The sequence below is a fragment of the Hippoglossus hippoglossus genome, chromosome 17 (assembly GCF_009819705.1).
Source record: "Hippoglossus hippoglossus isolate fHipHip1 chromosome 17, fHipHip1.pri, whole genome shotgun sequence".
Classification (NCBI taxonomy): Eukaryota; Metazoa; Chordata; class Actinopteri; order Pleuronectiformes; family Pleuronectidae; genus Hippoglossus; species Hippoglossus hippoglossus.
In genome coordinates, this window is record NC_047167.1 from 11,639,951 (window position 1) to 11,666,139 (window position 26,189).

The 26,189-nt window shown below is 43.9% G+C and overlaps 2 protein-coding genes across 3 annotated transcripts; one reads left to right on the plus strand and one right to left on the minus strand.

Moving 5' to 3' along the window:
* Positions 1 to 1,663: 1,663 nt before the first annotated feature.
* Positions 1,664 to 15,733, minus strand: LOC117778176. 2 transcript variants are annotated; one of them, XM_034613529.1, is made up of 11 exons: positions 15,485 to 15,617; positions 15,073 to 15,255; positions 12,532 to 12,603; positions 7,815 to 7,960; positions 7,569 to 7,630; positions 7,303 to 7,465; positions 7,037 to 7,217; positions 6,766 to 6,909; positions 5,477 to 5,675; positions 5,144 to 5,348; positions 1,664 to 5,059 (listed from the first exon to the last, which is right to left on the minus strand). In XM_034613529.1, the coding sequence occupies exons 3-11, from the start codon at positions 12,577 to 12,579 to the stop codon at positions 3,193 to 3,195; spliced, it is 3,015 nt and encodes a 1,004-aa protein (XP_034469420.1). In that variant the 5' UTR covers positions 12,580 to 12,603; positions 15,073 to 15,255; positions 15,485 to 15,617; the 3' UTR covers positions 1,664 to 3,192. The 2 variants fall into 2 exon arrangements, with proteins under 2 accessions (XP_034469420.1, XP_034469419.1); XM_034613528.1 differs by lacking the exon at positions 15,073 to 15,255 and having other exon boundaries at positions 15,485 to 15,733.
* Positions 15,734 to 20,752: 5,019 nt separating this feature from the next.
* Positions 20,753 to 25,959, plus strand: LOC117778682 (midnolin-like). Its single transcript, XM_034614427.1, has 7 exons — positions 20,753 to 21,474; positions 21,909 to 21,996; positions 22,087 to 22,149; positions 23,007 to 23,504; positions 23,662 to 23,767; positions 24,218 to 24,466; positions 25,278 to 25,959. The coding sequence occupies exons 1-7, from the start codon at positions 21,266 to 21,268 to the stop codon at positions 25,448 to 25,450; spliced, it is 1,386 nt and encodes a 461-aa protein (XP_034470318.1). The 5' UTR covers positions 20,753 to 21,265; the 3' UTR covers positions 25,451 to 25,959.
* Positions 25,960 to 26,189: the final 230 nt, after the last annotated feature.

The following is a 26,189-nucleotide window of genomic DNA, read 5'->3' on the forward strand; positions in this document are numbered from 1 at the left end:
ACTCAGTGGTTTATGTCCTGTTTATTATTATTTACGTGTCCTTTACAAACACACACTCTACATCCGTCTCTCTGATGTCTGCGACCGGCTTGTTGTCAGAGCCGAGAACATCAAGAGCGTATGTTGCTCGGCTGCAGGAGGTGTGTCGTCACACGATCGCCCGGTCGCCTGTTTTCCAGCGATGCTCTTTGTTGTGCCCGTCACATCAGCGGCAGCTCGGCCCCCGTCTTACGCAGCCAGGGCTATCATCAGCTCCTCGCTGGGAATAGAGCAGAGATCTATCAGGTGAGTCACAACTCCGAGGGAGGGAGAGAGCAAGTGCTTCCCACGTCAGCCAGGTCCACAGAGAGTTTCTCCGCTTGACAACGCACAAGCAGGGAGCGGCGTGTAGGGGATGAGGAGATGCCTCGTGTTAACAGGCTGCAGAACATTTCAGCAATGTCAGTATGTGAGGACACACTTTAGGTTCTTAGGAAGTGTTTTTTAAAGTTCTGCACATTACATCAGGTTCTATGAATCACATTACGTCAACATAATATGGTAGTCCCCCCCCCCACTCCCACCGTCAACAAAGCTGCAAGACATTTTGTTTCTGCACGGCTTGTTTTATAATAAAGCAGATGGCGCACCATGAATAAGACAAAGACATGAGTTTGATCAAATACATGAACTGCATCTTAAACCAGGCTGTGGAGGAAAACAAAAACCTGCAACAATCGGCTGTCACAGTTTCCCAGGTGACATTCTTCACCTCATTCAACATCAATGTAAACTTCACATCCACACTGGAAGAGACAGAGGAAAGAAAGACGTTCAATCTCTGAAATGTCGTGACACTTAAAAAATGATTCAAAAATATGAGTCATCTCCAGAAGAGATCAGCCGCAACAATAAATTAAACTATTAGTTAATTTACAAAATCATTCTCTGCAGCAGTTTTCCTAATTTTGAAGTCAATTGAAAACTTTGGTTGCGGGTTTTTCGGTGCGAGGATTTTCTGCTTTTCCTCTAAAGAGTTTAAAGTTTAGGACGTTGGGTAAAACAAAATAAGTGAAACATAAGAATCACTTAAAATTTTACCTGAAAATGTCCATCTTGAATCTCTTATCAGATTTGACCCATATTAGTCTACTCTAAATTCACAGCCACATCTCAGCTCCGAAGATGGAGTTTCTTCACTGTGAGGAAACTCCATCCTGAGCTAGATGAGATGTGGATCTGAGCTTACAACAAAAACATTAACAAATATATACAGAAATGTATTTGTTCATTTTTTTTGTCAAAGAAATATAAAGTCCCTGCTCTTATGATGGGCATTTTTGACCAATTTAAGATTCAAACAAGAAAAATGCATCGATAGTAATAATAATCTTCGTTGTTGCTCTACTCCAGATTTGATCCTGATATGTGAAGAGTACAACTTCATATTTGAAAATGAAATAACCTGTTTTCTATGAAAAGACAAAAACCAACAATATCTATTCACTTGTATACCCCGTCCATTGTTCTTAGCCTTAAACCTATTGATTCCTACTGAAGATTTAAAAACAGGACACAAGCGTTTCCTAAAACACATGGATACTGTACATTTTAGCAAAGTAGTCCATTTTGGGGGGGGGGACTATTTTCAGCTGTGGATTGATACACATTTCATGTTCCAGTGGATGTTCATGAAAGTGAAGCACTGTGGCTCATTTCATTTATTTAATCATTTATTCATTTGAAACAACAATCAACCTCTAATAAGTGATACTAGACTGTTCATTGTTGGTTTGTGTCATTTCATGGGATTCGCTGACCATGACAAAACAAATATATCACCAAACTTATATTTTGTTGAGTAATACAGAGCAAGTATTTTCCATTCTGCCGGGATTCAGGAGCAGACGACGCCACTGCGTTTCCGTTTCGACCTCCGCTTCTGCGTCACTGGACCAACTGTGTAAAAAGCCTGAGAGGCTCCGGTATCAGTCACTTAAAGTATCATCTGTCAGTCTCCCCCACATCAGCAGAGGCCCAGCAGTGACACCACACTCCAGGATGCATAACAGGGACAGATGACTAATGACAAAACAGATTCGATTTGATGACAAAAATGCTCAATACGTGTATTCTCAAGTGCTGTGTTGGCGTTATAATCTGGGTTTCCCATCTGTTTTTACTTTTATGATATAGCGTGTGATCTCCAGATCTGCTGATCCTGGTGAGGGAGGAGGCTGCAAACACAAAACCATTAAGAGTAAAGTCTTTTTCTGTTTCCACGTGGTCAGAATTGTTCTTCCATTAGCCGACACAGGAGCTCTTACACGCACACCCGCATGGTGACTGGGACGAGAAGGACACTTGAGGAGGATATAGTTTAAAAATGAAAGAAATGGGTGACAGAAAAGCAATCATTATCTTTCTTCCCATCAAAGTGCTATTTGTTTTCAAGTTCAAACTGTACAGTATACACATACACATTGTTTGGACATACAGTAGCATGCTGGAAATTCACAGTTAAGTCTGAAAATATTAACTTTTTCTAAAGATGGGTCTTTATTTTCCAATCTATGTAATGAAGGATGCATTTGATCTGAGGAGCGGTTACCAATAAAAAGGGGCATCACATGTCACAGTGGAAATTAAGGTCTGAGTGGAATCATTGGAAGAGACTGGCCTTTGAGAAAGTACTTCTGTCTTAAAATATATATATATATGTATATATACTGTATATGTGTGTGTTTGTGTGTGTTTACTTGTACACATATCTTTGTGAGGACTACTTTTGAGCTTGACCTTTAGATATTGGGAAAGTGAGGACAATTTGGCCAGTCCTCACTTTATGACCCAGTAGGTTAAGACTTCTTCTTAGGGTTAGAATTAGCTTCAGGTTAGTGTAGGGGTAAGGATCAGGGTTAGGATTCAGTTGTGATGGTTAGGGTTAGGGGGAGGGGTTAGGGAATGCATTATGCCAATGAATGTCCTCAATAAGATAGAAGTACAAAGTTGTGTGTGTCTGTCTGTGTGTGTGGTAATGCGTCAGTTTCCAGACCATATTTAATTTAATGAATCGTCCCAATGTAAAGGAAAATGATAATGACCCAGTATCTAACACATGATGTTTGAGTTGCTGTCCACTTTGTTTTCAGTCTGTGGTCAACACAATGGATCTGATATAAAGTTGATGAGGAAGATGGCGGTGTTGGCAGGTTATATGGGACTGAAGCCAGGTGAGGACGTGCGAGACACGTTCAGCACGCGCTCCGATCCTCCCTGGCTGAGTTTCTCTGCAGTGCGCAGGCCGCCGTAGAGCCTCTCCTCCACTGATTCCGCCAGCTTGTCAGACAGACTGCCTTCCTCCTGCAGGGAGACCTCCAGCAGGATAGCTTGACTACCGTTGTTGTTCCTGTTGTCGCATCTTGGATCCATGTAGCTTGTTTGTGCAGTCCCAGTACTCAAAGACTGGCTGCCTGTGCTTTCCGAGTCCTTGTTTGCGGTGACTTGGCAGCCGTTGCCTTCTCCGACCGACCCTGCACAAGTAGAGCTGCTCCTTTTTGCATCTGTGCCTTCAGATGTTTTGTTGGCTGCAACTCCATCACTCGATGGATCTTTGTTCTCCCCACTCTCGATGGCTGCCTCCTCGCAATCTCCAATCTCGCTGGCTTCTTCGTCGGCAGCACTTGCGATGCGTGAGAGTGTGCTGTGATATCTGGTGTCCAGAGGGTATCCGGCGCTGTCACCCCTTCTCAGTGGAGTAAACCTCTGCCTCTCTAAAGAAGGGGAGTACCTACCCCCGGTGCATGACCCTGGGTCGCTGTATTGCTTGTGTCTCTGCCACTGTTTCCGAAGGTGAACTCTGGAGCGGTGCCTGGAGCGCGGCGGAGATTCCTGCTGGTCGAACCGGGGGTCGTGTCGCAGGAACTCATTGAAAAGTGCATCCGTCTTCTCGTCAATGCTGTAGTCGCGGCGGCGGAGGCGAGGTCTGTGAGGACTAGGGGGCGGTGGGATTTGCTTCATCAGAGGAGTTATGAGCTGTGATTGTGACACTGGAGGTTTCTGAGGATGAAGGGATTTCAGAAGTTGATATGGTTCTTGAAGGGTAAGAGACTGGCTGCAGGTGTGAGCTCTCTCCTTTAGTTTCTTTGTGCCATCGGCCATCTCGTCCTCCAGCTCCTCCTGAAACAGTTTGGACTCGATGCTCTCGCACACTGAACCTTTTCTTCCAGAGTTGGTGAAGAACAACCTTCTCTCCGATGCTGTCTTTCCTCTCTGGGATCCTGGAGTCCCAAAAAGCCGCATCTCCTCAGGGGCCCTGGATGGTGCTTCAATAGAGGCGTAGCCACTGTCCATCTGAAGGAGCTTCCTGTTACCCGCCTCCCCCTCTCCTCCAGCTCCACTTCCCATCTCACTGTCGCCCCCTGACGCTCCTCTGATTCCTCCCTCCATGACCTCTCCCTCCCCTTCTCCGTCAGGGTCATCATCCAGATCCTGGGACAAGTAGCTGTCCAGGCCGGCGCGAGCTCCCGCACCACCAAAGGATGAGACGCTATCGGCATCACTGCGGATGGACTCCCGATCTGTGCTGCTCTGGTCCGAGGAGGCGTATTGCTCCAGGGAGGCCCGCAAGCTCCAAATGTCTCTGTACAGCGAGGGAGGGGCCTCCAAGCTCTCCTGGCGAATCATGAAGGAAAGAGACGACCCGGAGTCATCCCTTCGCCGGGCCTCAGCTCCCCACACCACGTCTTCTCCGTCGTCTACGTCCGCCTCATTCTTTCTCCTCACATCTGCTGCCACGCCCTCTGTCTTTGCACCATTCGTTTTCTTCAACATGTCTTCAAACCTGTCGGCAGATTCTTGTTGAGCCCCAAAAAAGTCGTCATACTCCTTCGATTCCAGCTTGACTCCAACAGCTTCTGTTCTTACAACCGCACCTAGTTTTGTTTCAGTTTCCACTCCTGTCCCATTGGTTGTGGCCTCGTCATGTCTCTTAGCATGACAGTCGTCTGCTTGCAAACAGGTTTCCTCTTTCCTGGTGCTGCTGCCTCTACCTACCTCCAGCATGGCCTCCAGGTTTAGCCTGCACAAATGGAAAACAGTCAGTTAATCAGTAGTTCTGAGAATTGTTATGGTGCTGGTCATGGTACGATGGGAGGGGATGTACCTGCTGAGGAAGACTGAAGAGGGGGGTGTAGTAGTGTGGTGAGACAGAGACTCTGCAGAGAGGGACTGGAGCTCACTGGTCTGGATGGGAGTGTGTGGAAAGGATTCCATGACCTCATCTTGGAGAGATATAGACTCATCTTCGGTGTGATCGGTGGTTTCACTGGCTGCTCTCTGTCTCTGGACGGGCCTTCTCTTGGGCGAACCTAATTCCCATGAAAACAGAGCTGTGAACTTAATTCTATTCGCCTTCTCATCAACTCACATGCTCCTCTTTTACAAAGCTTACCCACAAATCAAATTGTACTCAGGCATTCATAACATTTATCCAAACCTTTGGCATCCAGACTGGCAGCGCGGTGGCTGCTGTCGAACTTCCATCTCCTGAAGAAAGGCCCCGCCCCCTCCAGACTAGCGTGGCGCCGCAGTTTAGAGAAGAAATGTAGAACTGAAGTCTGGCCCTGAGCTTGAATCAGCTCTCCTCTCATACTCCCTTCGCTCTCAGCCTCTACCCTGTCGCCGATAGCCTCCATCTGACAGGAGAGATGAAAAGAGAGGAGGATGGAGGGAGGTGATGAGATGTTAAGGAGAGGTTGAGGCAGATAAGCTGAGATGAATCGTGACGGGCAGAGGGAAGGACCTCAGGGGACAGCAGTTTGTCTTGTCACTCATCTGCAGTGGTGACTGATGCCACAGTGCATCAGTGGGTTCGAGCTCTTCACAGCTGTGTGTGTGTGTGTGTATGTGTGTGTGTTAGTTATATGTGTTGATCAATCCACTGTGAAGAACCTTTCTTTGCAAAGCTGAATTTGCGTTAACTAATCTGTCATTGTAACAGTAGAAAGCAATTATTGTTCATGGAATGTCCATCATCCATCCATCCATCATCCATCATCTATCATCCATCATCCATCTATCCATTTACCCATTTACTCTACAGCTATAGGTTTGCGGGGCGGGAGCTGGAACTAATCCCAGCTGACATTGGGCGAGAGGCCGGATACACCCGAGACAAGATGCCATCATATCACAGGGCCAACATACAGTGCACAACCATTCACACATATGGAAAATGTATCAATCTGACCCATATCTGCAAGTCTCTGGACTGTGGGAGGAAGTACCTGGAGGAAACCCACACAGACATGGGGAGAACGTAGAAACTTCGCACAGAAAGACCCCGGCCAAACTGGGACTCGAGGCCAAAAATCCAGGAAATATTGCAGAAGTGGTATTATGAGGACGTCAGATAAAGGTAAAGCATCCCAAAGGTGTTATGGTTCATCATGGGGGGAACATGAATCCCCAACAACTTTTCCTGCAATTAATTCACTCGTTCTTAAAAGCCCAAATGCAACAATTATCTCAAAACATCACTGCTACAAACTGTGTGGATCATTAAAGTCAATAAGAGTGACTGCACAGGAACCATGAATGTCTGTAGTGAGGTTTCATGGACCTCCATTGGGTAGATTACATTATTTAAGTCTTAACCAAAGTGTTTGACTTACTGACGTAACCTTTAATGAAGCTGTGCCAATTGGATGTCTAGATTTAGTGATCTCTATTGTTTAATGCCCATTTCAAAATTCTCAAAACAAAGTGGACAATGTTGAAACTCACTGTCTGGGACCGTGTGTGCTGTGGTTTCATGGCCGATGGGGTCTGCCTGAGCCCCTGGTCCAGGACGATGGAGTGGTGAGGGTCTCCTGGCAGCCCTCCACTCAGGCTCTGTCTCAGCCAGTCGGGGACTCTCCTCTCAGCAGGCTGCAGACAGAAATACACACACGACACAAATGAGAAAACCAACCTGATTCGTTGTCTTTGTTACTGTTAATTATAAAGTCAAATTATAAAGCAGCCGCCGTGATTCAACCAGACAGAATCGTTTTACCTGGTAGATGGTGAGGGGCAGTTTCTGAGCTGCGGTCTCACTGATGTTGACCGTGCTGCTGTCCGCTGAGTCACACTCCATGATGGTGAGGATCTTTAGGTCACACGGGGCCGGCGGCAGGTGAAGGTGGGTCAGTCGGGCCTTTTTCAGGTGGTGGAAGTCTCCCTCAGTGAGAGTGTACCTGAAGAGGAGGAGAACTCATGAATCCTCAGCCGTTTTTTATCAAATAAGCTGTAAAACTGGATATTAGCCCAGATGATTTGTACCTGCGTCCTTTTTCCTGTGTCGTCTTCTCCTGTTCGTAAAGAGCAGACTCATTGAAGGAGACTCTGCGACCAGTCGACCCAGTGGAGACGAATCGCTCTGACTCTCCCTCATGGCAGCTGGAAGCTGAGAGAGCATCTGATTCATCCAGACGAATGGTGATCTCTGAGTGACAAACAAGGCAAGGACGACAGGAATAATAGTTAGTGACGTCAGTGAACCAGACCACATGCAGAGAACAAACTTTTTTTTAAAAAACAGCTCTGACCTTGGGTGGGCTGAGAATCCTCAGCATAAGTGGTGTTTGTCTTCTCAGGGTCATCGCTGGCTCTGAAAGACGAACATCAGTTTTACTCTTTGTGCTCTCTCAGTAGACATCACAGCCTTCGGTCTCACATCTGCTTTGATCTACTGCTGCCATAATCATGTTGCCTCCTGTAATCCCTCCCCTGTGTTTGCAGACGAACCGGGCCAGTCCCACGCACTGTGCTGCTCAGCAGGCAGCGGCACCCACCTGGAGTAGCGCCGTCCGCCCATGCAGCAGTGGTGACAGAAGAGGAGCAGCAGGGAGAGCAGGACCAGCGTCCCCCCGGCAAAAACACTCAGCAGCACCAGCAGCAGCACATAGTTCTCCACCTGGCCCGCTGACACAGGCACCTCCTGAGGGGGGGGAGAAGAGGTTAGGACCTTGGAAAGTGCAATTTAGAGAACTGGTATATTAGCTATTAACTTATAGATTCATTGCTGCCAACATTACAGGCACAGAGAAACGTGAAAAACACACTGAATAGCATTGGAATTAGACCACAATTCCTTTTAAAGGTTTTTTGATGAAGCTTCTCGGCTGAGAATAACTGGGCTGTAAAAAGATGACACCACACTGTGTATGAATTTGATGGTTTAATTGTGTAACATTTAACAGCAGCAGATATGTACACCGGAATCTGTCCCACTCGAATCTCATCATTTCATAGTTTATGTCCTACGAGAGCAGAAGATACAAGAAACACTTTTAACTTCGAGTGACTCACTTATCCCTTCAATACCAAAAGGCATTATACAACAGAGACGTTGATAAATTGAAAATCGCCATTGGATCAACCCCCCCCCCCCCCACCTGCCCACAAACTCAAGAGATTAAAGTTCGTAAAAAAAAAAATCCAAATCCACATCCTAACAATGGATTGAAAAGACCCTTTGAATGTGTGTTTTTATTTTTTCTCTGGCTTGATAAAATACACATCATCCATCACCTAAATAGAAAAAGGGTGATGGAGGGTGTTGATTCACTTCAGGGATCAAACACCTCATGTGGAGCGCAGGATTTGTTTGGTAAGAGAACACAGGATTTGTTTGATGTTAAACCAAAGAGGGCGCAGACTGGGTCAGGGTCAAAGTGGACCCCTCGCTAAAGTGATACTTATTTAGAAAATGGAAAGATTCAGAGAGACAAAACATGTCCATCTGGTGTGCTGCCACACCTCGGCATGAAATACCAGCTCACTGTTTGGACAAACCTTTAATCTCATCTTTTAATGAGCTGCTCACATTGACAAAATATCTTAGTATCACATTTAAAAATAATCTGTAGTCTTTCAACATTCCCCCCGTTTGGTATTGTAGCTTTCCAATTTAAATGTATGGAGGTGAATTTACTTTCAGAGTTTGGAGGCCCATCCTGCAAAAGCACAAACATGTGCCATTAAGTCACTGGTGTACATTGGAATAATCCGTCCAGTATATTTGCTTCAGACACAGAGAGCTCAGGTCATTGTCTCCATCAGAATGAAGGTTTTACCTTCTTAAACACTAACAGGCACATGCGGTATGTTAATCTGTGGCTTTTCAAACTAAATGTAATTCAATCACATGCTTTTGAATTTGTGTGTTTAAAGCTTTTAATCATTACTATGTTTATGCTGTATTCATAACTCTTTTAGTGAGAGGGGGGAAATCCAAAAGTCCATTTCCCAACTAACCAAGCCTTAAAACCACAACACACACACACATACACACCACCCTAACTCCCCTCGCTGACAAGAATACAATTTCAAAACCACACACAGTATTTAAAATAAATATCTGTGTCACTGCAAGTATCATTATCAGTCAAACCCTGCTACTCACACTTCCCTGTTAATGTTTGAGCTGTTCAACCTCAAATACATTTCCATTACCTGTATTCAGAAAGCATAGCCGTGGCTCATAAATCGTTCTTTTAATAGAACCATAAGTCGGAAGCTTACATATCTGTTTTCATGTTTGGTTGTTAGTTGGGCTGGGACAGAAATTGATTCTTCTCTCTTTGAGCTACGTAGCAATGAGTCACTATGTCGCATTACGCTGTCAGCTCAGGAGTGGAATTAACACTGATAGACTCTCTTAAGCCCTTTCCTCTTCACAGTGATTCTTATCCACACTAACTCGTACACATCCTGCCTACACACACACACACACACACACACACACACACACACACACACACACACACACACACACACACACACACACACACACACACACACACACACACACACACACACACACACACACAAATACAGATAAGACAACTGCTCTCCTCTCTACTCCCTCTGATTAATACTCTCAGTCTTGGCTGAGTGAGCCTGGGGATGCTAATCGAAACGTCAGCGAGACCCTTAATTCAATTTCCCAGCTCTTCTCAATGAGGGGGAAATGAGTCCTCCGCCAGCTAAAAATGGAAATCGGAGGAGGATGCAGACGCCCATGAGCAATCCCCACACTTTTCTGGCTCTTCTTCTGATGTCAGTTTCAAAAGAGAGTGGAAATAATTGGGCTATTTTCACCTCCACACAAGGAATATTCATTTATTGCTACACTTAGCATTATAAATGTGAAAGGTTGTCATTATGCACTGCTTTGCAGGAAACCACGGAGTGGAGGAGCTCCTCGTGTAGCACAGGCCAACCTTTGAATTATGTTGAATTATGTTGACTTTAACAGGAACAGCTGAAAAAAACCCAAGTCTGCAGCTGATGGAAGATCCACACACTGCAACTAATCTGCCCACTTTTTTTTCCAGTTGATCATTGATCATGCCTGTGTGTGTGTGTGCATGTGTCTGCGTGTGTGTGTGTGTGAATCTGCAAAAGCAGCTGATTTTATGGTGACTGCTCTCACTGTAAAGGTGCTTCCATGAGACACAGCATCAATTAATGTGTTTCAGCTTCAAGTCGCCGCCCGGAGGAGACGACGAAGCTGCTGAATAGAAGAAGCTGTAGTTTCCTGCTGATAAACTCACAGGATTGTGAGGATTATGTGCATGAGAGTGAATTAAAACCCTTTTTCATTCAACCTCAAACCGGCTTCAGGCCAGAACATGTTAAACTAAGCACAGTGTCACATACACAAAGAATATTTTTACATTCGATGCTGTGGTGGCCTATATTCAGATGAAGCCTATGGGGAGATTCAGTATAATACGTTTAAAGCTGCACATACAGTGTGTGTGTGTGTGTGTGTGTGTGTGTGTGTGTGTGTGTGTGTGTTTGAGAGAGACTCACAGCTCCATCACAGTCTAGTGGCGACACACACACCTTGATACTCACAGTTACATGCACACACACACACACACACACACACAGAATTTGTCAGAGCGTCTGTAGCTTAATGAAATCTGCTGTTTTTACAAGCTCAGCCAAACAGGAGGAACAACACCATCAATCAGCTGCAGCAGTGGACGGCTCTGGCCAGTCTTCAGGCCATGTTTCTAACACACTCAGTGCGGAGGCAAGCGACAGTCAATTCTCCCTGTGCACAGACAGCTTTAACTGTCAGATAATCACTGCTGCTGGATCAGATGTCCCCACTGTCCTCCTGAGGCGGACACAAAGACAAGCAGCACACGCAGTCGTCCTCCACTGCTGCTACACCTCAGACCTGCTGCTCTTTTTTTTTAATACCATTGGTTGCTACATCGTTTTCTCTCATTTTCATTACACAGACCAAAACATCTACACCCTTACAAAACTTAATAAGCAAACAAAAGCATAAATAGAGAAGTAGATTTATAACTATACTATACATGGTGGGATTCAGGGACGTTAAGGTGCCTAATGATTGGGCCCCAGGTGCTCTCAATGTTTTCGTGACAACCTTGCGTGTTGCTTCGAAGCCTCTTGAGGTGTTTCCCTGAAACTAGTTCCATTAACCGTCTGGAGGAACAAGGACCGCTGGTAGCTTTCCATTCACTGAGTATTATTCTCTTTACAACTAACAAACATAAGTGTCTTCTGTACAGTATGTGGAAGAGAAGCTACTGAGCAGCCAAACAGGGCCACCGGGGCATCAGGTTCAATCTGTAGATCATACATTTTAGAATACCAATTAAAAATATCCTGCCAGAATGGGACAATATTAGGACAAAGCCAAAAGCTGTGGCCTCGAGCGCCTTCTGAAGATTTACATCTGTCACAAATATCGGATAAAATAGGATACATTGTATGATTTTTTTCTTTAACCTGGCAATATTTGAACCTCCTCTAAATCCCCTACACTCCACACCAAGATTTTATATTTTCTGATGAAATAATCGACTTATTAGCAGAAAGTGACACACATTTTGAGACAATATGTTTAGAATGAGGATGTTGTTTTACGAAAGCATAAAAACAGGGTTCCTTTGGTGGGCTTTCGAAATTATTTATAACAAAATGACTAGCTTGTAAGTAACAGAAAAAGTGAGCTTGGGGAAGGGAGAAGGTTTCTGTCAGCTATTTATAGAATGCAAAATGATTATATTTATCTGCCAGTGTGCGATAGTAGTCAGTCCTTTATACTTCCTGTAAATACAGGCCTGATCGGATTGAGATGGAATAAAATTATAATTCAAACGAGTGGGAGAATATAACAAAAGTGCAGGAGCTTGAAGCACCATTTAATCTTTTTTTTTAAATTTAAGTGAATTTTTTGCAGAGCACAATTACCCTCAACTAGATGCATTGGATAATCCCCAGTGGAAAACAGGAGAGCTGAACGAGAGCGGTTTCTTACTGCGGTCGATTCCAATTGCAACCACTTGGGTGTGTCAGGGAGCTCATTTGACTGGGGAAACTGATCTTGCCAATAAATAAGAGCTCTTGCATTCGCTGCCAAACAGTAATGGTGGAACACTGGACGCTTCTTTGGCTTGTTGCTGCATTGGTTGAACTTGAATCTTAAAGTGTTGGTGTCGGACCCAGCAGTATACTCACTGTGGAGTTCTCAGTCAGACTTGTCAGAAGAGGCAAATCATTGCTCATGGTCCAGGTCAGCGTGAGTGAACCCTGCAGAGGAATGAGAAAGTGAAGGAGGTCAGACACAGCTGCTCATTCTATAGGAAATACCATTACAACAGCGTGAGGGAAGATTTGACATTTTTAGGAATAAGCTTGGTGATATTAAAATGTTTTATCCCATGAAAAGACTCAAACCACAAGTGAATCAATCCACTTACATAAATTGTCTGTGTAGTAAAATCCTTATAGATGTTTTCCTCTGTATGTTAGAGCTCTATTATTCTTTAAAAAAAACAATAAAACACATCAGTGAGCTATGCTGCTGCACTGACATTTTCTTTCATTACGATGAACGTGGGAACTGTAGTTTATTTTCAATCTTTCCTGCACTGTGCACACATCATCCTGCTGCTGTTGAGTACTCATGAGAGCACCGAATGTATATTCATCCACAGCTGAAAATAGTCCCCAACAAATGCAGTGTTTAATGTTTGCTAAAAATATGAATACAGATATTTACCGTTCATAGGAACCAGATAAGCATTATCAGTTATTACTTGACAGATCATGTTCTACAATTTCTGCAACCTTTTTCAAAGAGTTTCTTTGTGACCTGCCTCTGTAGGAAAAGCACAGTAATAATCAAATGAATTACAGGGACCCCTGAATAAAAAGAGCCATTGTTAATGCACCTGATTCTTTCCTAATGGGGCAGCATCTGCTGTGAAAAAGACTGTTTCAGACAAGGTTATGAAACAGTTTTTCAGGCGATTTTTTATTCTGATCATCTTTAAAAGTCACCACGCCTGAATCTCACTATTTAGCAGATAAAAAAATCTGTATGAAGGGTTTTGATTCAACAATCCCAAGCAAAGATCACCCTGATGACACAGGTTTATTTTCTACCTCCAGAGCCACAGAGAACATCACTCAACAGCCTGTACAAAACTCCTCATGTGGAAAGTTGACGTAATGCCCCTTAAACATACCAAACTGACGTAAACCCAACTGCTCTCTGGTCTGAACGCTGGGAAATAAAACCCAATGTGAATAGAAATAATCTGACATCTCCTGAAGATGAACTAATACAGTGTGATAACCAAGAATCCCTTTCAATGACATCTCATCTCTATAGACTTCAGACAGATGAGTGTACTAACTGACGGACAGAGGAGCTGACAGTACATGATTATTTACACAGCGTGCGGCTTGTGTAACATCAGTCCATGAATGCTTTCCTCACACACACTGCCAACGCTGCACACATTCCCTCACCATGTGAGAGTCCTGTTTTATGTAATGTCTCACACATACCAGCAGCTCAAGGTAAATGTGATGTGGACAAAGCTCTGAGCAGAGAGAACGCTCCGACAATAGAGAACAACACACACACACACAGAGACACACACACACACCACATACATATCCTGTTCAATTGTCTTGGGGGATGCTTCACACATGGTCAGTGTCAGCAGACCATTAAGTCTGTGTGTGTGTCTGTGTGTGTGTTTGTGTGTTTCTTGATAGTTTCTCTCTCACTTTGACCATGCACTTCCAAACACAAGAGCAAACAGCAGATTAATTTAAAGGTTTCACGGCTGGTGCATTGAAAACACAGACTTTCTATATTTTTTGTTCTTTTTCTTTTGGAATTCATTTCCTGTGTTGTTTTCTGTATTATTATTATTTTTTTTACATGACCAGTGTTTCGCTCAGTTCAAATCACATCTGTCTCGTCTTTGCTGATTAAATAACAGGCAGTTAAAATGGTTTAAAGCTAAATATAAAACTGAAATGACATTATGCATCACAATGTTCATAAAATGCGACGCTAACATTTTCCCTTTTTCCTTTTCTATTTCCTTATATTATAATAACGATCATATTTATTACATAGTCATCCATTCAAGCCATAAATGTATTGTTACTTATCTCTAGTGTCTTATTAAGGACATGATGATGATGATGATGATGATGATGATGATGATGATGATGATGATGATGATGAGGAGGATGATGATGATTATTACTGTATTCTTGTTATTATTATTACTATACATTTGTCCTACACTGAAACAATCTGCATGTAATCCAGTTGTAAGTTACAATGAACAGTAGAGACCTTTGGGCTTCAGCATCGTTTAATCTGTGAGTAAACAGTGAAGGTAAAAATGAAAACACTGACCCCGGCTGGTGCAGAAAATATCAATCCAATGCAAGCGCGTGTGTGTGCGTGTGCGTCTGTGTGTTTGAGAGAGAGAAAGAGAAAGCGGAAGAGTGTGCGTGTGCGTGCGTGCGCGCGTTTCAGGGTCTAATGACATGCTACACCCTCGCGTCTTCTCTCACCTCATCACACAGACAGACATCCGCCCACTTCATTCATAACATGTGAGGGAGACAGAAACAACTCCAGCAGTGATGAAGTGATGATGAAGAGTGAAGATGAATGGGGGGGGGCTGCCTATCATCCTGACGTGTGCCTGGATGCTGATGTGCTCCAGATGTGCTGTATCTTACGGTCTATGTTGAAGCAGCTGTTCCCCCCCGCTCTGTGCAGGACTGACTACAGCGACGCGCGGCAGCCGGCGGCGGCGCTCAGCGGCAGCGGCAGCTCCAGCGGCGGCAGCAGCATCTTCGCCTCTTCTCCGCAAACCCTCCGATCAGCGCGGTCCCTCATCTCTGCGTCGTCTGCTCTCAAGTCTGCGGGGAATCAATCACCGTTAGAATCACGCAGGAGGAAGCTTCATGTGCGGGGCATCGCCGCGCGCGCTGCCCCCTGCGTGCGCACTGAACGTGTCTCACGAAAGCAGATGTTTTGCGATCATCTAGAGTCGAGTCGGTTATTCCCACATGTTACATAATGAAACGGCACCACATCGCGCCGCCTGTGAAGTGGTGCTGATGTGAGCCGGGCGGAGGTGGCACTCACCGGGCTGTGGAGTCCGTGTGAAGCGGCGCGCAGGCAGCCTGCCCCGGCTGCATACTTTAATCTGAGCTCCGAATAAAGACTGGAGTTATGAATGAAACCACACGCGATTGGACACACCCACCGCCCGCTCCCGACGCAGCACATGACCTGCACTGGTGATGATGATGAGGATGATGGTGGTGGTGGAGGTGGTGATGTTGGTGATGTACGATGGAGGAGGAACCCCGTCGTCATTCACAGTATTTTGCTCATGAATGGCAGCTGCTGACAGATCGATTGATTGATTATTTTAGTATTAGAATTCTTATAAGTAGTAGTAGAACCGAAGATCGATTCTAACTCTGCATTTGAATATTTTCTCTTTGCTGTGTTTCAGTGTTTTTCTTGTTACCAGACAAGATGCAAGAAGATAGATTGTTGTCGTGGACGTTTGTAATCTCATCTCTCACCACATGGTGGCATCGTTGCACTATAGTAGTTCTCATGTTGAATATTCTGTACTTAAAATGGAAGCTCCTCATGTCATGTTTTTTGTTTTTTCCAATCCAGGGAAGGTGCAGACCGTCAGGGGCCATGACGAGACTCACAGACGACCCCTCCGGCTCAAAAGAGTTTCACGTCTCTGGAATTTAACAAAGGCATTCAAAAGGAGAAAATGTCACTATGTGTTTTCCAATAAGAGAAAGTTCTCAAGTGTAAATATATATATATACAAATGTAGCATAAAAAACAACAATAGCAGCAAATAACTAAACACAGAAGATATGCATCTTTACAAATAGTGCAAAATGGTGCCAGAATTCTTTTTCTTATCTCATTATCTTTACACATGTGACAGAATTACCAACAGGGGGGCAACTGCCCTGAGCTCCGGAGATAAAGTTGTGTTTCATCAATACATCAAACCTGCAACAGGTAACATCCCAGTATGAGTTCTGCTTGGTTTATATAGTGCACACTGGGCTTTATGGGAACTTGGAGGTAACAAAGTGTGAGGTCTAGAGACATCAATTTAAATCAGGGCAAAATATATTGGTGTGTGAGGAAAGTGTTGATGTAAAGCTTCGTTACCTCCACTTGTGTTTACTAATATTTTATTGCAGAACTTTATTTTATAATTATTTTTGCTTATTTTGCATTTCTATTACAAAGTTGCTTATTTGTATATTTGACTATTTTCCATTGTAAATCTTGACACTAGTAGTGCTCGCACAATGACAATAAAGTTTGTGACTCTTGAATCTATATTGCATCTGTCTATTAGGGCTTTAAAGAGGAGTCTATACTCAGGATATGAAAAGAGGACAAATGCCTCTTGCCCCAAACTGAAAAGAGGCCCCTGAGGGCAGTTGATTAAGTTAGTGCACAGTTGCGTAGGAGCCACCAGCTCCTTTTAGCCTGATGGCCCCCAAGGTCCATTAAAACACTGTCTATACAGCACACTACGCTCTTTTGGGAAACACTTTTATTCTGCATTGTATCTGGTGACCTGCTCATGTACGTAACCAGTCTTTACCGGGAGAACCAAATTACATACTGGTGTATATTCGTGCCAGTTTGCAGAACGTATTAATCCTGTGCATATCTACCAGTTGGCTGGTTTCAACTTGGGACTGCTGTTTCTCTTTGTAGATATAGTTTGTTTGTTTGGGTTCAGATAAGTCTTAAGTAATTGAGTATGACCAATATGACCTCTGCAGGAGGGTTACTTCAGCGTCTAACTCCTTTTCAATTATATGTCTGTCTTTTTTCTGTCCCCTGAGTCCTTTCTCTCACATCAAGTCATTTCTCCATCAGGCTGGCAAAACTAAATTAGCCCACAAACTCTAATCCAACCTCCTTCTTGCAATCATGCCATCCGCAGCGTGCTCTTCTGTGTGATGTAGAAAATGAAGGCTTTGCACAAATAGAAAATGCCTTGGCAGCAAAGTGGCAGGAGGTCTAATCTGGGGCTGGATGATAACACGAAGTGGGAGGACGGTGAGGCTGAAGCAGCAAAGTTAGTCAGACGTCTGAAGAACCTGTTCAATGTCTCTGCAGAAAAAAACTTTCCCTCTAAAAAACTTCAGCAAAGCGGCTCAAAGAACAACTGGTTGAGTGACGGGAATAACCACGAAAGTCCAGCAGCTTAAGCTGGGGGAATTGTGACCTACATGTAAACTGGAGTTAACATTTGCTGTAGACAGAGGTGTCACAGTTTATGCGTTTGATTCAGGAACGTGCCTGTGATCCGTGTGACGTGTAAATGTGAACCTTCCTGACTTTTCATGTCTTCTCAGGCAGTGAGTAGACAGGCACGGTGCACCAGAACATTTGTGGGATATTTTGAGCTCTCCTGTGAACTTTCCGCTGCTTAAGAGGGTTTACTTTACTCAAACAGCCTGAGAGATTTCTTTAAACATCTAAAACCTAAACACAGCATGTGACTTGGGACTTGTTTATAGAGTTTACAGGAAAAAAAAGCGTCCCCTCTGTGGGCACACTTCTTAGCAGCTGCTTGCTTTTTACGAATTGAACCAGTAAAACTAAACTCATCTATTAACAAGAATGACACACAGTATAGAGCTTACCTCAGCAAACTCTTAATACCCTTAAATTGACTAAATAGTTTATAGTTTTACTAGTGATAGGTATTAAATACTGTGGTATATACAAACAACTAGTATTTTGGGAATCAGAGCTGTGTTTGAAACAGATGAGTGACGTTAAGACCATAATAAGAAATTCATTCAGGGATTTATTCTGATTATCACCCAAGTTAAGGATATGAGCTAATGCCTTAAAGATCATCAGAGAGCCTTGAGAGCTCTCCTCCGTCTGTGCGTCTGTATTTTCAGACAACCTGAGGCCATTTGATGCTTTCTCAGTCTGTCAGTAAGACGATCCTTGGTGAAATGAGCAGGGCAGATTCCTCACATACAATCTCTGAAATTCCTGGGACTCTGAGGTGTAACATAGCAGCGGATTGAAACATCTGGGAAATGATGCCAAGAGAGGGGGTGGGAGGAATGTAGGGGATAGCATATACAGAGTCTGTGTGTGTGTGTGTGTGTGTGTGTGTGTTGCTGACGTCAGAGCTGCGTCTGTGCACGCACTGGAGAGCAGGACATCCTGTGGAATTGTTCTCGGCGAGGCCTGCCTGATAAATGTAAACTAGCGACCTCTCCCTTTCAGTATGACATGCTGCCATAGAAATGCATGGGGGGGACGGTTGAGGGTTGGGGGGGGGGGGGGGGGGGGGGGTAGTCTCAGGGAGGGAGGGAGCGAGGGAAAATGGCTCTATGGGACGTAGAGTTCCTCCAGTCACGTAAAAGGAGAAATGACCAAGAGGGGATGAGTGTGGGATTCCTTTTGAATTCCAACGAAGCTGGGCTCTTGGATTTCATCTTCTGTGTGTCCACGTGACAGTATCCTCAGGGATTTACAGAGCATAGATCTATGAAGCGTCTCATACAGGGAATCAGAAAAGGAGAAAAAAAGAATACATGCTTTTCCCACACGCTGATTGACAGAAGGGACACAATGATAAGAACACTACATGTTTCATAGATCTATGAAGCGTCTCATACAGACAGAGACGATGATTCTAAAACAAGGGAAGCCGAAAAGGAGAAACAAGAATAAATGCTGTTTTTCCCACACACTGATAGACGGAAAAGACACAATGATAAGATCACTACATGTCTGCATTTAGTAGAGAGTGCAGAGGAGTGAGTGTGGGGGTGAGGGAGGGGAGGAGAGGAAGGTTATATGGGAGAGGAGTGACGCAGGCTGGACAAAGCGGGGGTGTTATGGGTGCAGCTATTTTTAGCAGCAGCGAGGAGACAAATATTAGCTGCATTTCGCTGCCCACTTCCCGAGTTACTTTACTCCAGAGCAGCTCCTCTCCTGTGTGCATCATGTGACAGGTGCAGCCCGGGGCGCCGCTGCCGTCGACACAGGGTGGACACGAATAAAGCAGAGGATGTGGACGTCTGCAGAATACAAATAACGCCGTGGTCTGAGCAGTGAGGGTTATCCAGCATCCATATATGTGCATGCGATGGGTGCTTCCCTGTGCATGACGGGACGTGGCTCCGGCACCCATGTGACCTTGAAAAGGAAAAAAACGAAGGAGAAGGGATTGAGAATGTTCTTTAAACACACATATTTGATCTTAACTGAACAATTTGAAACATATTTCAGAATGATTATATGTTTGGAAGCAAGATGACACAAAAACAGCTGAACAGATTTCCATGTGAAAGGACGGGGCATGACCCAATAAGAACCCATTAAATGTTGTTCCATTTCCTTACATTCTTGTGGATTTCTTACAGAATAATTCATGGATCTTGATGAAGAAAATCAGGCATATTTAGGGGACTGATATCTGTAAGTCTGCCATTTGGTGCAGATCCAAATAAAGATTTATTTATATAGATCCATATATGCTTTGGAGGACAGGTGTGTGAATAAAAGTTTGTTATTTATGTTGCACAAGCTCACATATTTTACTATGATGGCTCGTTCTTCATATCCTCTATCCATAACAAATGTCTAAAACAAATTTGTATTTTTATCTATATATTATAGAAAATAAAGTTATATATATATATATATATATATATATATATTTTGCCTTTCAACCTGACTTACCTGTATATCTTTTGCCCAGTGTCTATGTCTCCTTGCTAACAAGAAGATCCAGATTATCTGATACTGGTTTTATGATCAGTGAGCTCCGATTTCACAACTCAAGGTGATGCCTTGTTTCACGCCACATAAACAGATTAACTGATGAGTCAGTGATTGATGTTAGTATCATCCGTGTCCTGGAATTTGTTTTGACACATCAACCTGTGTGTCATCAACCAAAAAACCCCTCCAGGGCAACAGGGCAGTAATCACCCTCACAGGAGGTGGAATCCAACTAGATGTGTTTCTCATGATGCCTTGAGTCACAGTCAGTAATCCAGAAATATGAATTATCTTGAAGAAGCTTTCAATAGTGACAATATATTTAAACATTTAAAATCTAACATACAGTCGATCATTTGAAATTAAAGATATTATGAGTAGAAATCATACTATTGATAAGGTAAATCATTTAGATCTACAGATATTTGAAAATCTAGAAATATTAACAAAAATAAATTACCTATATAGTCCATCAGTTCATTCGACAGATATTTGAAGTCTTAAAAAATATTAACAGAATTAGAGCTATTGATGTAGTCAATGATTTAATTAGTCAGGTATTTAAATCTTTAAAAAATATGAATACAAAAGGGATTATTGATGCAGACGATCATTTCATCAAACTGAATTCTTAAAAGATATAAATCAAAAAATAATAATGGATGTGGTAGAACTAACATTTCCACATCCTGTACAAAATGTGGTGTGCTGTGTTCATTGCATCATTTATGAATGGTGAGTGTGGCACAAAGTAGGGTGGAGCCACGTCGGGAATAAAGCGTTTTGATTGGACAGTACAGGCTGACTGTCCCCTCGGCTCTCGCTGATTGGCTGTGTGTCCAGGCGGGCGGGGCTTACAGGGAGTTGGCTGTGGTGTTTTACGCTCGGTGGAGTAAAGCTGCGTCTCTCAGACAGGAAGAGAAACTGTTGCGGTGAAATCGACCTATAATCCTCGGTTTTTAAAGACGTTTAAAGACGCGTCACAGTTTTTCACGGAGGAATGAGAATCACAACCCAGAAGAGAAACACTGTCTCATCCCGTGCGAGCTGATTCTGGACCAGAGTCTGGTTTGAACTGGGAGGTTTCACACTGTCAGCTGGATGGAGCAGCAGCGGAGGGATGTGTACGGCTGCGGGGCCGGAGGAGCCTCCACCGGTCAGTCCACCATGCGTCTGTCCATCACCTCCACCACCGGCAGCCCGGTGGAGCTCACCGTCCCCCGGGGAGAGACCGTGGAGGGGCTGAGGACACGGATCTCCCAGAGACTCAGGCTGCAGAGGAACAGAGCCGTGCTGCTGCATAAAGACAGGTGGGCTGCAGACCCTGCATGCTGGTAAATCATTAAGTGTGTGTGTGTGTGTGTGTTCTAGCTATAGTTATGAGGGCCAATTTTGGTTCTATAGCATAATCTGGAGGACATTCTGACGTTGTGAGGACATTTTGTCTGGTCCTCACAAATTCAATCGCTTTTTGAGGGTTAAGACTTGGTTTTAGGGTTAAAATTAGGTTTAGGTTACAGTTAGGGTACGGGTTAGGCCTTCAGTTGTGATGGTAAGGGGCTGGGGAATGCATTATGTCAATATGTGTCCTCACAACTATAGAGAGACCTGCATGTGTGTTTGTGTGTGTGTGTGTGTGTGTGTGTGTGTGTGTGTGAGTGTGTGAGAGACTTACATGTGAAACTGTGTCCTCGTGATGAATACAAATTGCCATACATACAATAATACAAATATTACGAACCAGGCAGCTGACAGCAGGAAGACTGCAGGAGCTGGGAGTAGCAGATGGCAGCAAACTGACCCTGGTCCCTGTCATCGAAGCTGGTTTAGTCGTAAGTAAACCGATGCACATCCTTCACGTGTCAACTGACGTTTACACACGTACATCAGGCTTCATGGAAATGTTCTGTTTTTACTGCCAGTGCTCCACTGCCAGGGCTGAGAGGACTGTGATGGACGTTTTGGAAAGTTTAACCGAATCTCAGGTGAGATTTTGATGTATAATGTGAAGGGCCACCGTATGCTGCAAACAGGTAGTAAGACAACTTGTTGAATGTGGTGCAGAAATAACAGTATTGTCCTTGGAAGAATTCAAACTATGCATTGGTGTCACATATTTTGTGAGACCAGTCAGAAAATCCCTCACACATTTCCCAATTTAAAACCAGGCCTGCTTTGTGTCGATAAACTATAATCTAAAGTGGACATCACGTAGTTCTCACTTGAGAACAACAGCTCAGCTGAGAATGTACAGGAAAAGAAGATCCCTCACATTCCTATGTGGAAAAATGTGCAAACCTGCATTCTGCAAACATCCCACACACACACACACACGTTTGCGCAGCTATGTCCTTATTAGAACATCGCATTGACTTCCATTCCCAAACCTTCACGCTAACCTTTCATGTGAGGTATAGCAGAGTCCTGTTGCTTAAAGTTAATTTAAAAGGTGAAAAATGATTTCATACAAGATTTGTATGAAATAATTTTTGATTATGAATTTGACCTGCAGTTTTTTTTATTTTTTTTTTATGGTAGCCAGCCCTCTATAATTAGTTTGTGTTACATTCACAAATACTGTTTGACGAACAATTTTCAAATATGTTCAGTGGTGTGGCTTTGCTCAAAACTATAGAGCTAAAAGTAAACAATGAATGACCTTAACGTGCACCTTACTGAATCAGGAGTTGTGCATGGATGATGGACATATAATTGACTGTGAATGATTTTGGCCCCTTTAAGGCCCCTGATTTAGAAAAATCCTATATCTGCCCCTGGTGTTGTCAGTTCAGCCAAACTCACTGTCACCGGCTGAAGTGTTTGTTTCCTGACTATCGTGCAGATCAGTGACTTCCTGTCTGGACACTCCCCTCTGACCATTAACCTGGGAATCGGTGCTCATGTGATGTACGTGCAGCTCCAGCTGTCGGCGCAGGATGTGAAGGAGCTGCAGCAGGGCGGGGGCATGAGAGTCCAGACGACTGGCAGCATGAGCCACCCTGGCTCTGCCTCCACTACCTCACCTGCTCCCCAAACCCCCTCATCTCAATCTGCTGACTCTACATCCCCGATCCAACACAGCTTTCAAAGACCCAGAACTTCATTAATCGCAACAGCTCCCACCCCCCACTCATCCACCACTGTCCCCACTGTAAACGGCCAACAACGCTCATCTCTACCTCAATCCTGTCACTCTACACACACATCTCCCTGTGATCCTTCTCTGCCTTCTGGTTGTCTCGGCTGTCCTCAACAAGCAGCCACACCAGTCTGCTCACCTGCTCCAACCGGCTCCAGTCCTGGACCCCCAAGCCCAGTGCCGGCCTCAACCTTCAAAACGGTTAGCTTCACATATTCTACCGCAGAAGTAAATAACATAACCTTCACAAAAAAACTGTAAAAAAAAGTGAAGGAAACATCCAGTTGTTTCTAGTTCCCCTTTTTATTTCACAGATGGTGAAACCAAGAGATAAACTTTCCCTCTTTCTTTTTCACAGACTAATGATCATGCGTCTTCAGCTGCAGAGCTGTGCAAGCAGCCAGGAGCAGTCATAGAGAGTTTTGAGAGCCACTCTCCAGGCGTCTTCTCCGGCACGTTCTCTGGTAAGTCTCTCTCTGTGGAAGCAGCAGAAAACACAACACACAGTAAAGCCTAAGCCTTCTGCCAAGGCCCAACTGGCCTCTTATGAAAACCACCTTTAACATGGTTTTAAACATGTCAGATTTTTTTTCATCAAGATCCATGATTATTCTCTGAGAAATCAAGTAAAATTATGAAAGCACCTGATCTCACAATTTTTAAGAAAGGGATAACAAACCCTGCATCCGGACCAAAATGTCTGGGTTTTCTCTTTACCCGTACCACATCCGTCCTCCAAATGTTGTGGTAATCCGATAGTTAGTAGTTTTGTGTAATCTTGCTTACAAACAATGTGGTTGAAAACATAACCTCCTATGCGATGGTTACAAAGCAGCTCAGTTTTCAGCTGTGTTGGTTTGAACTTTTTCATCCATATCCTGCTCTCTCTCTCTTTCCTCTCCTCTGCCCATCAGGCAGTCTGGCTCCTCACAGTCAGACTGGTATCAGCCATCGCCGCCGTGGAGTCAGCATCATCCTCCAGATCCTCAGCGACCTACTCAGAGCTGCCTGTCACCACCAGGGGGCACCGCCCACCCTCTCTCAGCGCCACTGTCCCGTTCTAAACAACCCAGTCAGGCCAGTGCTCACAGCAGAGGGGCCCAGCAGAGCAAGAGCCAAACCACTGGTGACCCAGAGGGCAGAGCACTGCAGCACAGCTCCAGGTCAGCATGACCAGATTTCATGTTGAAAACACAGAGAACAAGCAACTGTGCCATTGAACATTGCAGGACTATATACTTACACACAAAATGTATAGGCCTACAGTAAATCTCAGGGACGACGGCGAATATAAGGGTCCATACGAACAGAGAGAGTCTTAATCCAACACTTCACAACAGAAGTTCAAGAGGTTTGCATGACAATGACCAAAGTGTCAGTGCAGTGCTAGTTTTCAAATATCTATTCACACAGAGGAGTGGGAGAACTGTAAAACGTAGCGACCTCAGTGTCATGTATGTGGGGTGAAGCCTACGAGTTAACCATACAAGTTTGAGTGGACTTCTATCTTTCCTTTGACCAAGAGGATCCAAGAGGGTTTTTTCCACTTTATTTAACATTGCTTGAAGGGACTAATCTTCATGAGTGTGGGCAAATCCAAATAAATATCCACATCTAGTGAACTTGAGTGTGGTTTTATAAAGAAAGTGTTCGGCCTTGGTGGAGGTCTGCATGCTCTAACAGCCATTGTAGTTACCTGCAAAATGCGTTTAAATTATTTTGATTATTTCCAGATTGCTTTCATTATCAATTTATTCATTCTCTCTCTTGGATTTACATGTGTGAACTTCATTTCCCATGAATACTTTCATAGCAAAGTATGTGTGTGTCCTATTCCCCATCAAAGAAAGTTATTTTCTCCACTTCTTGCTCTTCCAACATCAATATATGTCTCGACTTGTGGCAGAACCCACTTAAAGACAACTTACATTTTATGTAGTATGTCTGACAGTTTATTTTTTCTCTGTCCTGTAGATAAGGAGAGTCCCGTCCCGCGCTCATCCACGGAGGAGGATCAAAACTTGCAGTGTAAGCTTGAGCACCTCCAGTCTCTGATGCATCAGCGGCGCCTCCGCAGGCGGTCTCGAAGGAACTTGCACCTCTCACAAACGTCTCACCCGTACCAACATCGTCAACACCACCCCTGAAAGACAACCGGACACGAGAGGTCCACTCACTGTGACAGCAGTGGCAGCTTACTGAAGAATAGAAGCAACTAACATTGAAAAACCTTTGTGCAACAGGTGAAATAACAGCGGAGTAAACTCCCCCAAAAAAAGATCAGAGGTTCTGTGCTTTGATTTTATACTTTGAGTATTTTTGAGGAATGTATTATTAAAAGATCTGAGGACTCTAAATTCCTGTGGTTGTCGTCACACTGAGCTTATTTCATCTCCGACCATTAATGGTTGTCATTGTTGTGTAGCATATGCCACAAAAGCTTAGGTGTAATTTTTGTCTTGTTATGTGTCTGTGTTGTTTGGACAAAGACCTCTTGTTGTGTGTGTTTTATGTGTAAAATGCCTTAACTATACATGTCTTGAATGTAAACTGTATGTTTTGACCTATGTAGACGATGTTGCTCAAAATATTTTGCTCATGCAATTGTCAGAAGGAAAAAATATGCAAGGAATAAAGGAAGAAGTGTGAAAACCTGGGCTCTCTGAATTTATCAAGTCCTTTTCTAGTAGCCTATTCATCTACTGCTCTTTGTCATTGATAGCAACATTTCTCATGTTAATTCACTCAGGATTACTCGCCTATCCACAATTAACACAATCACACATCCATGTATCATATATATATGTCATATTAGGTAAATATTCCATTTATTTCCCTACAGCATGTGATGATTTGGAAGTAATGGAAGGGATTACATCTGCAGAA